Genomic DNA, 13,930 nt, shown 5'->3' with positions numbered 1-13,930 from the left:
CTTTTCTCTTTTTTTGAATTATTGGCAGTAATAGATTTTGACCTACAAACTGAGATTTCCTTATGCGAACTTTAGTGTCATGTTGAATATCTTGTGTAGAATTGGCTGCCACTACTTGTGTTCACAAAATCCAAATTGAGATAAACACTATTTCAGATGTTGACTTTTTATTATGTTTAACATACTTCAATAAATCACTATTGTATCATGTTTTCATATTGTGTTGATTGTATTATTTTTACTAGTATTTATATTTCTTCTTTCTTTACAGATGGACAGGGAGTTGCTATAAGGCTGTCCAAGCAAGTGAATGCCTGTAACAGGAAACTGAAGAACATTGTTACAGAGTACAATAATCTGCAGTGGCCTCCACAAACTGGCATCTTTCCATCACATTTAGAATTTCTAGAATTATGTGATGCCTCCTCCCAGCTGTACACATTGTTTGATGAACAAGTGAGTAGAATTGATCTAAAGGTTTTATTCAACTTTCTACATGCTGTTATTCACTTTATGTTGCTACTATGCTTTAACAAGGTTCCACTTGCAATTGTTCTCTTATTTTAAAGATTGAAGATCATGGTGTTGTTCCAAAGAACCTAAAAAGTCGAGCAATAGAAGCCCTGCATTTGAAGACTAGAGCAACTGAAGAAAAGCTTCTACTTAAGAGAGAGATGAACACTGTCATTCTTCACCTTCATCAACAACATGGACATTTAAGTTCAGCTATAAATGATACTGCAGATCCTGGTTCAAAAGCTGTACTTCATCAAAACATTATCATGTTAGAAAAGAAAATGTACAGTGCAATGAACATGTTCAAGAGGTTTATCGAAGTTGGTGCCCCTCCTCCAAATCATCACTTACCAGAGTTTAACTCTTATTCTCAAGCACTTATGTCTCCAGATCTACATTACATAGACTATGATGAAAGCATTGACGATGGAGAGGATGAAGGGGATGATGACGACAATGTTGAGGAAGGAGAGAACAGCATAGATTGTGAATCATCTTTATGATTTATGGCCACTTACTGTCCTATGTGAAGAGCACATATTCCAGTATAAAAAGTTCATTGTTTGTTGATTGTCATATAAGCTTTTTTTTTCTAACATCTCAGTTTATTGCTTTTGATATTGTTGAGACATATCTGTTTTTCAAGTCAAGCTATATATAATCAAGGGCATTTTAGTTTTACTCATTACAGCTTTGTACTCTTTTTTTCACATTTATTAATGTTCTTGTTCAGGATGACATTGTTAATGACTAAAATTCATTTACAGTTTGATTTTAACTCTTAATTTTGAGATGCTGGATAATGTGCTTTACATAATATCTTTAAATTTGAGCACAACAACAAAATAACTAAAACGTAGTGGACAAAAATTTTGTGATGTTCATATTTGAGAAATATTTGACTGTTATCCAAGAATAACATTATTTTGAAGGGCACTACTCTGTATTAAAAATTCATTAAGAGCTATGTCAGTGTTTCTGTGATATTTCAGACAGATTTCAAAACTTACAATATGGACTATTTGGAGCCTGTGTAGGGGCTTACAAACTGGTTGATTTGATTTACCTTCCTGATTTTAGTAAGAATGCCAGCAGCACCATAATGTATCATCTGCAGTTGGATGATTACTACTTTTTTAGGAGACCCCTCACACCAGCATCCAGGTTGAGTGTTTGCTGTCTAAGCGCTCCTTCCACTGCTCCACCACTCATATGGCTGCACAGACTAGTGAGAATTATCTCACTGTTAGATTAGCATTTAGTTTTGCAACTGTAAGGACATGTACATTCCTGGTTGTTTAAAAGTAGAGCAGTTAATATTAGTGTTGATGTTTGCGTTTTTTCAGGAGGGCAACGCGCATATTGACGTCCTTCACACCAGATATTACATTAAAATTTAAGCACACAGCGGGACGGATCAGGCAGGAATATAAAGACAGAGTCTGAATAACATCAACTGTATGTCAGAAAATTCTGACATGTAGTCTTATGTGATTTGTCTCTGCTTACATAAAAAAAATATATGGGCCACTATGGAAAATGGTGACAAACCATTTTGGGACCTATACTGTCTGCCCTCTTTTTTCCCTTATGGGGCCCACCTAGGTATGACATAACTGTTTGTAACCTACCTGAGAAAGCGGCAACATACAGTCATATGAAAAAGTTTGGGCACCCCTATTAATCTTAATCATTTTTATATATAAATATTTGGGTGTTTGCAAAAGCTACTTCAGTTTGATATACACTCCTGATCAAAATCTTAAGACCAGTCAAAAATTTGCAAGAATTAGCATTTTGCCACACTGAATCTTAAGAAGGTTCTAAGTAGAGCTTCACAATGTTAAAAGGACAAATCAGTGCAAGAGACAAGAACATTTGAGCAGGGAATTGTCTGAAAACTGCATTTATACTCAAACATGATTTTTTCAGCTGATCAAAAGTTTAAGACCATAGCTCAAAAAAACCCGAAAACCTTCCAACGTTGGCTTCCAACGTTACTGGCATGACAGGGAGATCCCACCTGAGATGTTTTCTACACGGCACAGTGGTGGGGGCGCCATCATGATTTGGGGTGCGTTTTCCTTCAATGGAACAATGGAGCTTCAGGTTGTGCAGGAGCGTCAAACAGCAGCTGGCTATGTGGAGATGTTGCAGCGGGCATCCCTCATGACTGAGGGCCCTCGTCTGTGTGGTAATGATTGGGCTTTTCAACAGGACAATGCTGCAGTTCACAATGCCCGCCTGACAAAGGAGTTCTTCCAAGAGAATAACATCACTCTTTTGGACCATCCTGCATGTTCCCCGGATCTAAACCCAATTGAGAACATTTGGGGATGGATGGCAAGGGAAGTTTACAAAAATGGACATCAGTTCCAGACAATGGATGCCCTTCGTGAAGCCATCTTCAACACTTGGAGCAACGTTCCCACTAGCCTCCTGGAAACACTGGCATCGAGCATGCCTAAACGATTGTTTGAAGTCATCAACAAGAATGGTGGAGCTACTCATTACTGAGTCCTTTTTTTTGACATTTTGATTTCTGTTTTGGGGGGTTTTCGGGTTTTTTTGAGCTATGGTCTTAAACTTTTGATCAGCTGAAAAAATCATGTTTGAGTATAAATGCAGTTTTCAGACAATTCCCTGCTCAAATGTTCTTGTCTCTTGCACTGATTTGTCCTTTTAACATTGTGAAGCTCTACTTAGAACCTTCTTAAGATCCAATAGTGCAAAATGCAAATTCTTGCAATTTTTTGACTGGTCTTAAGATTTTGATCAGGAGTGTATCTAATGGACACAGTAATATTTCAGTATTGAAATGAGGTTTATTGGACTAACAGAAAATGTGCAGTATGCATTGACAGAAAATTTGACCGGTGCAAAAATATGGGCACCGCAACAGAAAAGTGACATTAATATTTATTAGATCTGCCTTTTGCAAAAATAACAGCCTGTAGTTGCTTCCTGTAGCTTTTAATGAGTTCTTTGATCCTGTATGAAGGTATTTTTGACCATTCCTCTTTACAAAACAATTCCAGTTGAGTTAAGTGTGATGGTTGCCAAGCATGGACAGCCCGCTTCAAATCATCCCAGATGTTCAATGATATTCAGGTCTGGACTGGGATGGCCATCCAGAACATTGCAATTGTTCCTCTGCATGAATGCCTGAGTAGATTTGGAGCGGTGTTTTGGATCATTGTCTTGCTGAAATATCCATCCCCAGCATAACTTCAACTTCGTATCAGCTTCTTGAACATTATTCTCAAGAATCTGTTGATATTCAATTCAATTTTTTCAATTCAATTTTATTTATATAGCGCCAATTCATGAAACATGTCATCTCAAGGCACTTTACAAAGTTAAGTTCAATCATATTATACAGATTGGGTCAGATTATACAGATTGATGCAATCAACTGGTTTTCTTAAATAGGAACATTTTTGACCAAAGTCCCGACAAGCAGCATTCACTCCTGGGGAACCGTAGAGCCACAGGGAGAGTCGTCTGCATTGTACATCGCTTTGCTGCAATCCCTCATACTGAGCAAGCATGAAGCGACAGTGGAAAGAAAAAACACCCGTTAGCGGGAAGGAAAAACCTCTAGCAGAACCGGGCTCAGTATGAACGGTCATCTGCCTCGACCGACTGGGGTTACAGAAGACAGAGCAGAGACACAACAAGAGAGACAAAAAGCACAGAAGCACACATTGATCCAGTGATCTGTTCTACATTAGATGGTAATAGTCAGTGATCTGTCCTCCCTGGATGATTTCACAGTCAACAGAACGTCAGACCAGATGTACCTACTATGAAGAAAAAAGAGAGAGAACAAAAAGTTAAAAGCTGAAATGACAAGAGTCATCTCAATGATATTGAGTTTAATCCATGTGACCCTCAACTTTAACAAGATTCCCAGTACCAGCATTGGCCACACAGCCCCAAAGCATGATGGAACCTCCACCAAATTTTACAGTGGGTAGCAAGTGTTTTTCTTGGAATGCTGTTTTTTTTCTCCACGCCATGCATAATGCCTTTTTTATGACCAAACAACTCAATCTTTGTTTCTTCAGTCCACAGGACCTTATTCCAAAATGAAGCTGGCTCGTCCAAATGTGCTTTTGCAGACCTCAAGCGGCTCTGTTTGAGGCATTGCTGAAAAGGGTTCTTTTGCATCACTCCTATACAGCTTCTCCTTGTTAACACATACTATCTGTAATAGTGCAGCTAAACTAAATATGAGGAAAAAAGTGAAGCCCTGATCATAGTTTAATACACTACACACTACAATTACACTCTCAATGACCATATACATTACTTTATAACAGCCTCGCAATTAAACGTTCAATGTTTGAAATGGAATGCGCCCCACCATTGACAAACGGAGCCTTATTGTTGCGGCAAACGTCCAATGTTTGAAATGGAATGCGCCCCATCATTGTAACGGAGCCTTATTGTTGCGGCACACGTTCAATGTTTGAAATGGAATGCGCCCCATCATTGACAAACGGAGCCTTATTGTTGCGGCAAACGTCCAATGTTTGAAATGGAATGCGCCCCATCATTGTAACGGAGCCTTATTGTTGCGGCACACGTTCAATGTTTGAAATGGAATGCGCCCCACCATTGACAAACGGAGCCTTATTGTTGCGGCAAACGTCCAATGTTTGAAATGGAATGCGCCCCATCATTGTAACGGAGCCTTATTGTTGCGGCACACGTTCAATGTTTGAAATGGATTGCGCCCCATCATTGACACACGGGGCGATGTCATGATTAACCTCACCAGTCTGAGTGGGTAGCAAATTCTATTAAAGTAATTAAATCAGATTTTCCAGTCATAAATTGAAATTATCAGACAGAATGAAATCCTAATGTCAAATCATATTAATAGTTTTCATTAAGCGGCAAAAAGTTTGTAACTGGTCACGTGGCGTGTCACCCATTGATAACCAATAGTAACATGTGATGTTGTGGAACTACTGCATCCCACACTGGGATCTTCTCCAGCTGTGTCCTATCAACATGCCTGTCCTAACGATTTCGCGAAGGGAGAAAGTGCCTTTACCTGAACGTGTCGTCTTCTAACCTGGTCAATTTGTTTATTTAAAAGGAAAGATCTTACTCATTCTCTGTGCTACCATGTGAAAATTTTTGAATTGCAATAGTAATGAGTTCAGCTAACATGCTCACTGATGTGTTCGTTTGATACCCAAATGTTTGTTACTATTTAAAGCACTCACATGACAGAATATCTTTTCAATACAAAAGCTTTTATTGAACATTGCACATTTATCAATTGTTTAAGACAAACTACAGGAAATGCTAACATTGAAAGACATAACAAGGCTCAACTTCTAGGGGGTCTGACAATGACGACACAAGTTTTTCTTGAATCCACATGCCAGGTGTGACCACTGCTCACATGTGTTGCAACGTCGCCACTCACGCCACTTCTTCTTGGCATTTTTTTTATCATCACTGAACAGACAGTGGCAGATGTTGCAAACATCCGTAGTATCTAAATAAAGAAAAATAAGTCATTTATTGACAAATGTAGTTTAAAAAACATAAATGAAGCATAATGCCTTAATTTATTTAAATGCATACCATGTGTAGTCGGTTCTCTTGACAGCACTTCCGTCAAACCCATAGGCTCTGTTACGCTCCGCTCATCTAAAGAAGAATTAACAGTTTAGTTGCAATGTGATCTCAAGGTAGGTCACACCTTCAAGTAATGTTTAACATATTATACTTTATACGGGAATATGTTGAACTCAAGCGTTACTATCAGTTCTGTGTAAACAGCATATTTAAACATATTGAAACAGTTTTGTTATTAATACTTTTTATTTTTATTCATTGTCGTCAAAATTAGGGCCCTGAGGATGGGCATCCTGCATGTTTTAGTTCTCTCACCGGTGGAAGTTACAAACTTTTCATCATGTCAACCTATTCATAGGCCTTGCATTAAACCAGGAACAGAACTAAGAAATGCAAGGTGCTGGCCATTGAGGAACAATTTTGGGAACCCCTAGTTTAAGCTATTGGTTAATGTGATTTGTATGTAATTATTTCTGCAATTTTTTTTTATGTTGAAAACAAATTATTGCCTGCTCATTCATTAGTTCCGTAATTTGAGATGTCTTCTACTTCCTTAAAGTTAAACAAGTGATGCAAGATAAGCATCTATGCTTTAGTTCTGTACTACTGTATTTTGTGGTACATCTAATTTAATAATTTCTTTAATGTTTGCATGTGTAATTAAAGCTGGAAATGTGGTTCATGTACATAGGGAATGAGAGTTTTCTGTGTTTTGTTGTGTGACTGATGGTCTCCACCTCAAGTGGTTTGAATAAGCAATAAAACATAACCAAACATAGTGTTGCAAAGTATTCGGAAATATGTCAGCTGTGAGACCAGCGGCAACTATTACTTTTAAAAGCTCACAATATTTCTGTATTCCGCATTTGTGAATGTGACTATTGTTCAGAGGGAACATCAGCTGTTGTGAGACTTGCCAACTTGCTAATTGTCACAACTACATTTGTTCAACAGTCTTAGCATGAGAAACGCATCACATGCACTATATTACACATAAATTTTTGTACAACCACAATATCAATGCCGAGATGAATCTTGCAGACATTGACAGTACAGCTATAATCCGACTATATATAATAGCCATATAGAACATTTTGAAAGGTGTTACATCCTCACTAATAAGATCACCCAATACACGTACCCCAAAGCGTATGTGATTTATCTAAGTTTGGAATATTTATAATTTCTTAAACATATCTGGTTGTACGTCAGAGTGACCTAAAGACAAAGCTGGACTCCCCACACTTTTTGTATCTGAAAACCTATAAATCATCCGGAATACATATTTTCCTAAGGAAGACCAGACATATTTTGTTACCGAGGGTGGAGTGCACTTTGTAATATACCCACATAACATACATAACAACATTGTAATGGAGGACATTCAGGATAGACATGCACGAACTTACCATTTGCACACATTCCATTCAAAATGTCTTCCACAGTTGGTGTCCTAATTGTCCTCCCGGGGTCTGATACAAAGAATAAAATATAATTATTGAAATTTTTTTTCCAACATATCTTCAATATGAGTACAATAAAATGCAATATCAAAACTTGAAGTACAAGTATCCAGGACATGGCTTAAACAGTGTTTCTCAGGTACACATTTTGAAGTGTAAATGATTAAAGGTTTTCTTAAGGCTAATATTAATCAACACAACATTGTACTTTATTAATTTTAATGAACGAAAGGACAATTTCCCATACTCCAGGGTATATTTGTTTCGTTTCTCGTTGTAAGTTGGCATCTGCAAAGTTTTTACAGTAACTAATCCATCACAGACCATAATTGCAAATAACTAAGCAGGTATATGTTGTGATACACTGAATAGAATTGTCACAGGGAAAGAGATTTATTTCTAATATAAATCTGATATAAAAACCATATATACAATTTCAAATGGAATTGTATGATTAAAACAAGTCCAAAAAAAACCTATTACATGGAAAGGGATACTGAATGCAGTCCTTCCAATAAGTGTATTTGAAAGTCATAGGTATAATCTTCTACTTAACACCAGTAGAATGTAATAAGGAATACAAACCACCTTCACTATGAGAAAAAAAACACTGTGTTTATAAAGTTCAATCTGAAGACATACCATTTGCAGTTATCACCACTCCAGTGTCAGATGTTACAACTGATTCTTCAACAGTCTTTTCATCTGAAGAGAAAATTGAAATTAGTAGTGTGAATGCTGCATGCATTTTGTTTGTATAAAAATAATTATTGCACTGTCAATACATTAATTATAATACATGTTCTTTGTTGTCAGAGGAACACAATAATGCCTTCGTCAGCTCAGAAGTTTGAAAGCAAAAAGAAAAAACAAAAAAAAACGAGGATGGATGATCTTTCTGCTAAAGTATTACTTTCCATCATCCGTGTTCTTTCAGCAAACATTTGAGACAGAAATGGTTTTTGTTTGTTTTCCACTTTACCTGCCATAGAAAGTATTCGTAAACGTTTGTCTGTTATCCTTCAACTCATGTGACCATACTAGCCGAGGAGATGCAACGTTAAAAACAATAAACATTGTCTTGTACAAAACAATGGAGCAACTACAAATAAAGAAAGACTTTTTTGTCCGTTTATTTCTAAAAGGACAAAAAGTGTGTCTGTCAGAAGCTATTGCAGACACGCCATTATAGTACGCAAGTATAGTTATTTAGAAGTTTGACTACATTATACTAGATGAGTATGACAAAATGTTAAGGTGATTATGACAGTAGTGCTAAACAATAAACTTAAGTGAATAGCACAATTCATGGGGCGCAGCAGTTTGAGCGAGTGTATAAAGACAGACTACAGAACTCATGCGGCCTTCCAGACTTTGACTCTGATCCTTGGATCCTTTACCAAATGCTTTTCCCAAAACATATGCTACTTTTGGATTCTGCTCTTTAAATACTTCAAATTAAAGTCTAGCAGTGCAAAAGGAATGACTAAATATAAGAACATAAAATTATGAAAATAACCTCTCAACAACAGACCACCCCATTGCATGATTACAAAGTACGTTTTTACCGGATCACTTCCATTTAAATATAATCTATCAACATTTATGCTCAAACACTTACTAATTTTAAAGGAAATGTTCGTCGCATTATTTAAAATGACTTCTAACTGTTTACGTCCATAGTGGCATGGTTTTTTGAGAGTGATGCCATCAGGTAGACCAAAAGCGTTGATAATTATGCTTTCATTTTGAATGGAGATGTACGGGAGCCTTCCTCTGCCTCCCGCTTCATCTAAAAAAAAAAAAAAAAAAAAAAATTTTAAAAGTTGTACATATTTGCAGTCAAGCTGAAGATAAAAAAGTGGATTAGTAATACAGAGCTCCAAATTGACTATTTAGAAAAGTGCAACGCACCAAAAAATTCTAATTTATACAGCCGTGCACATGCAAAGACCTGTGCACCTTGCCTTTATAAATCCCAATTACTGGAAAAGATAATGCAGCTGCTGATCCGTTCTGTTGCCACCCATTAATACATATTGAAATTAGTGTGAAGCTTACAAAAACTGTCACACAAAGCTCATTTTTATACATATCAACTTGTGCATCAAATATGGCATATAACTTTTTTGGTGAGTACGCACAATCATACATGTGGCCCGTGGTTAATTGACAAGGTGTTGCAGACCATTATGTCGACATATACGCAGATACCAACTTTATTACTGCAATGAAGTTAAATTATGAATCCATTACATTGACCATGACTAGAAAATTACTAGAGTATGATAATGTATTCTTACTGTATTTCCTGTTGAAGAGCCCCTGCACTTTCTTAACCATTTGATCAACCGGTTCTTTTGCAGCAGAAGTAGATGATGATTTTCCTTAAAACACAGTGCAAACAAGAGCGAAAATATCATGTAAATATTAAGTCCACTAAGCTGTTATTTAAGTTTGAGGTATCCCTGTCAGTTTGTGAAAACCTTTGAAATGCAGTGCAAAGTTGTCCAGTACGTCGGTACTGTCGAAGAACGAAGAAGCACCTTTGCTGCTCACTTCTAGGACTTCTAAGAAAGGCTTTTGATGGTCATACATCATTACACCAGTCTCTACACCAAGCTTCTCAAGACTGGCAACCTTCAACAAAGATCAAAAGAAGAGTCATTCAAAACAGCAGATATACATAACTTTACAAAGGATAGGAATAAAGTTATTGAGCTAGAAAATTTTCATTATTTTAAGTCAGTAAGAAATAAAACACAAAACAGTAAAAAATAAAACATAGAAATATGGCATGTAATATAAACATTCAATATTTCTATAACACATGTTAACAAAAGGTAGATGACATTAATACATCCAAGGTAGTCTTTTAATTTTTATTTTCAATTAGAACACTATGGTTTCCCTAAAAATTATGTGGCCCTTATAAATTTATAAGCAAAATAATACAAAAACTTAGCAATACTAATTCCATTTTTAACAGTGAAAATTATTGTGTCACCTTTTTTTTTGGTTATCAAATTAAATCTTTATATGAAAATGTATTTTCTTTTTATTACCATTACCTTATATGATTAAACACTTTTTTATGATGTGAAACAGTTAAGTGGGGTAAACTGCAAGCACAGACTAAATATGTCATGCGCAAGTATCTTATCACAGATAAATAATAAATGGCATGTGGAGCAATGTATAGTGCTTCACTCAGTCTAGAGGAACTGAAAGGACTTTACACTACATTAAGTAATTTACACACTGATGGTGGTGGGCATTAGCTCACCACCCAATAGGGTTATAGCCACAGCTGGTTTCAGGCAGTCTGACAGAAGTGAGGCTGTCATGCACTGGCACCACTAGCAGCCAAAGCATGTCAACTAAGACAGACGTAGTAGGCATTCAAACTGGAAACCCAATGATTACAGGGTTAACTTCTAACACTATTTCCAATATACAGTTAAATGGCTTGAAAACATTCTTAAGGTCTTAGCATATATGGAAAACCTCTATTTTCATCTGCTTTAGGTGCTTCTTCAATTTCAGGCATCGCATATCTGGGCTCATGTCATCTGAAGTGCGCTGAACTTTTAGAGCTGCTGCCTCCTCCGCATATTGCCTCTTCTGCTCTTCTGCCAAAGTGGACCATTTCTGCGTAATATCTTTCAGGCTTCCTAGCAGGAAAAACAAAACAAAGAAAAACAGCAAGCAATCCATTGACATTGTACAGATCTCGTATGGCTCACCCCGACTCAATGGGTGTAGATTTTGATAACGTTAAGGAAACTCTGTAACATTACATGGCAAATAGGAAAAGTTTCATCAAGTACTCAAGATCTCACAAAGGTAATTTGACAAGATAAACTAGACAATACAAGTCAGATTTGTTTCGTAAGGATGGCTTATAAAAACAACTACAAAATAACTAAGGCAAGATACTTTTTCCAAAAATTAAGTTTATGAATAGCCTGGTAAAAAAATGACCCATTGTACTACACATTGAAGCATCCAGAGGGTCTGGGCTATGGCTATTGAGACACTCATTTAACACCTCTGTAGAGGTGTTAAATTTTACCCAATCGCTAATGTTTGTCTGTGACGTATGTCATGTGCCAGTTCAATGCCAAAAATTCTACTTGAAATTGCATTCGCTGCAAAAAAATAAATAAAATAAATAAATACATAAAATCTGTCACTACAAAGACAAAAGACCTGAGCTCATCGAGGCAGCTGTCCATGTTAATTCCATATTTGGAAGGACAACAAAGACTGAATGGCTTCCTTTACTTTGCTACAACTACAGGCGGACTGCAATTCTAAAACAGCACAGAAAATTGGCAGTCTTATCAACTTCTGCGGGAGATAATCCGAGTCAAGGGGAGAAAGCAAAGGCTGTGCTGTAAGTGAGAATTGCAATGATCAGGCTAGCTATACACACAACAATGCTTGTCAACATAACAGCTACAGTAAATCCTCTCTCACCCTTGTTCTTTAACTGATCCCTGCAGAACAGGTTGTAACCAGACAGGTCCTTGGTGTATAACTTCTTGTTTTTAGGTTGAGAAGAAGATGGTTTTTTTCTTCTATAGTTTCCAATCCAGTTCTAAAAAACATAAAAGTCTTGTTACAAAACAGGAAGCTTGAATTTATTTTTATGTAAAATTGCATCTTGCCTTCTGAATTCTGAAATTGAACGGCTAGAAAGAACTTTGGTAAACATACATCAATGACAAACGGTGGCAAGCCAGTGGCCTGGGATGCCGCTCCAACCAGTGGAGATCCCACCCTGGTCATCCCTTCTTTATAGGCTTTCTGGAGGAAGACCTTCGCTTCCTCCGGGATATGTGTTCTCTCTTATCATGAAATGAAAAAAAGCAGAGCATATAAAAAAAATTATATTCAGGACAAACACATATTTTCTTAGATCTTGCTGTATAGCTCAATGTTTAAGAGATGCTACACATACCTCTTCTTGACATTGAACCTAAAACAAAGACAGAAAATACAACCATGACTATGAATAAACAGAAGGTAGCTGTTTTTTCTGGTATGTGATAAATAAATATTAGCATGCATTGTGCTTGCAGGGTATCCCCCAGAAAACATGGTAAGCCCGGTGGTTGAGTTTTATGACAGTCAGTCATCCTGTAGCTGGTCATGTTTCTGAGATAAAAAATGTTAAAAGTTGACGGGAAATTTGAAATTACATTTTGAGAATTATGTGTTATTGAAAGATTGGAAGATTAATACATGAACAATAACTATAAAGTCATAGAAAATGCAAACGTTTTACAAAGACTTAAATAAATAAACAATGCTTAGCCTGGTGGGGCAACAAATAAAGAATGATGGCCTCAGGGCTTATAATACACTGTGGGAAACGATGAAATGTAATGAACTGTATGATAGAATCCTAACATTAAATCAATATACTGATATAAACTAGTATACTGAAAAGTATACGTTTTTTAAGATATATGAAACAAAATTTTAGCACATTGTTATTAAAGGTATGAAGGACAGCTACATTTGAACCTGACTGGCTTTTAGTAGCCTTTTTTCTACCAAATAGTGGTAAAAACGTGTCTAAATCTGTACAAACACATGCTGTGCCACATACTCGCTAACATTAACTCATAGAACTACCATCAGCAGATTTATAAATGTAGACCTTCGGTCTTTTGAGGTTTTTTACTACATTTTTATTTGACAGATTCAGGGTCTACTCACCAGCTCCGACCGTGGAAAGTGTCGCGTCGAATGACGTAAGCTTCTTCTTCTTCTCTAATCTTTTGTCGGTTGCAATCCGTAATTTATTATTATTACTACTAATACAAATATTAAACATTTTCATATGGTACAAACACAGATTTTCATATAATCATATGAGCAAATCCATCCGTATTTTTATTTTTTTTAATTAAAAATAAGATTAGGGCCAACCCTAACTTCTTCTTATCATTATTAATGGATTGCAAGCAACTTCGGATGTACATACAGCCACCTAGTGGAAGGCTATGAGGTTGGACAACTCATAACACTACATAACTCCATAACTCTAGAATATACCTTTTCATTTCATTATATATATATATATATATATATATATATATATATATATATATATATATATATATATATATATATATATATATGAAATTGCACGACCGGAAGAAAAAACACGGCATGTATTGAGAGAACACGATCCAATAAAATTAACCAAGTATGTTAAATTTTGGCATTTATTTTGAGTGAATTATTGGAAAAAATCCAAAGAAATAAAAGGCATATTGGAAATATAAGTCTTTAAAAAAGCGAACAAAAATAAACAAAACAGGAAAAAAAAAACT

The 13,930-nt window shown here is 36.2% G+C and overlaps 1 protein-coding gene across 4 annotated transcripts; it reads right to left on the bottom strand.

Annotated features, from left to right (window-relative positions):
- Nucleotides 1–5,769: 5,769 nt before the first annotated feature.
- On the bottom strand, nt 5,770–13,653 carry LOC118559378. 4 transcript variants are annotated; one of them, XM_036130067.1, is made up of 12 exons: nt 13,311–13,653; nt 12,547–12,564; nt 12,303–12,433; nt 12,063–12,183; nt 11,088–11,254; nt 10,067–10,220; nt 9,884–9,967; nt 9,202–9,372; nt 8,223–8,285; nt 7,527–7,589; nt 6,124–6,189; nt 5,770–6,034 (listed from the first exon to the last, which is right to left on the bottom strand). In XM_036130067.1, exons 1-12 carry the CDS (start codon nt 13,432–13,434, stop codon nt 5,871–5,873), a joined length of 1,326 nt encoding a protein of 441 aa, XP_035985960.1. In that variant the 5' UTR covers nt 13,435–13,653; the 3' UTR covers nt 5,770–5,870. The 4 variants fall into 4 exon arrangements, with proteins under 4 accessions (XP_035985960.1, XP_035985959.1, XP_035985961.1 ...); XM_036130066.1 differs by lacking the exon at nt 13,311–13,653 and having other exon boundaries at nt 12,547–13,212; XM_036130068.1 differs by lacking the exon at nt 13,311–13,653 and having other exon boundaries at nt 11,169–11,254; nt 12,547–13,212.
- Between the last annotated feature and the right edge of the window lie 277 nt (nt 13,654–13,930).

The sequence above is a fragment of the Fundulus heteroclitus genome, unplaced genomic scaffold (assembly GCF_011125445.2).
Source record: "Fundulus heteroclitus isolate FHET01 unplaced genomic scaffold, MU-UCD_Fhet_4.1 scaffold_28, whole genome shotgun sequence".
Taxonomy (NCBI): Eukaryota; Metazoa; Chordata; class Actinopteri; order Cyprinodontiformes; family Fundulidae; genus Fundulus; species Fundulus heteroclitus.
This window is presented reverse-complemented; position numbering and strand designations above follow the sequence as displayed.

Bases quoted from the DNA above. Each gene is read 5' to 3' on its own strand.
- LOC118559378 (XM_036130066.1), bottom strand. From the start codon at position 12,739: ATGACCAGCTACAGGATGACTGACTGTCATAAAACTCAACCACCGGGC. The intron at 9,968-10,066 runs GTTTTCACAAAC...CTGTGTTTTAAG, and splicing joins CTTTGCACTGCATTTCAAAG to GAAAATCATCATCTACTTCT. The intron at 6,190-7,526 runs GTAAGTTCGTGC...ATTCTTCTTTAG, and splicing joins GAATGGAATGTGTGCAAATG to ATGAGCGGAGCGTAACAGAG.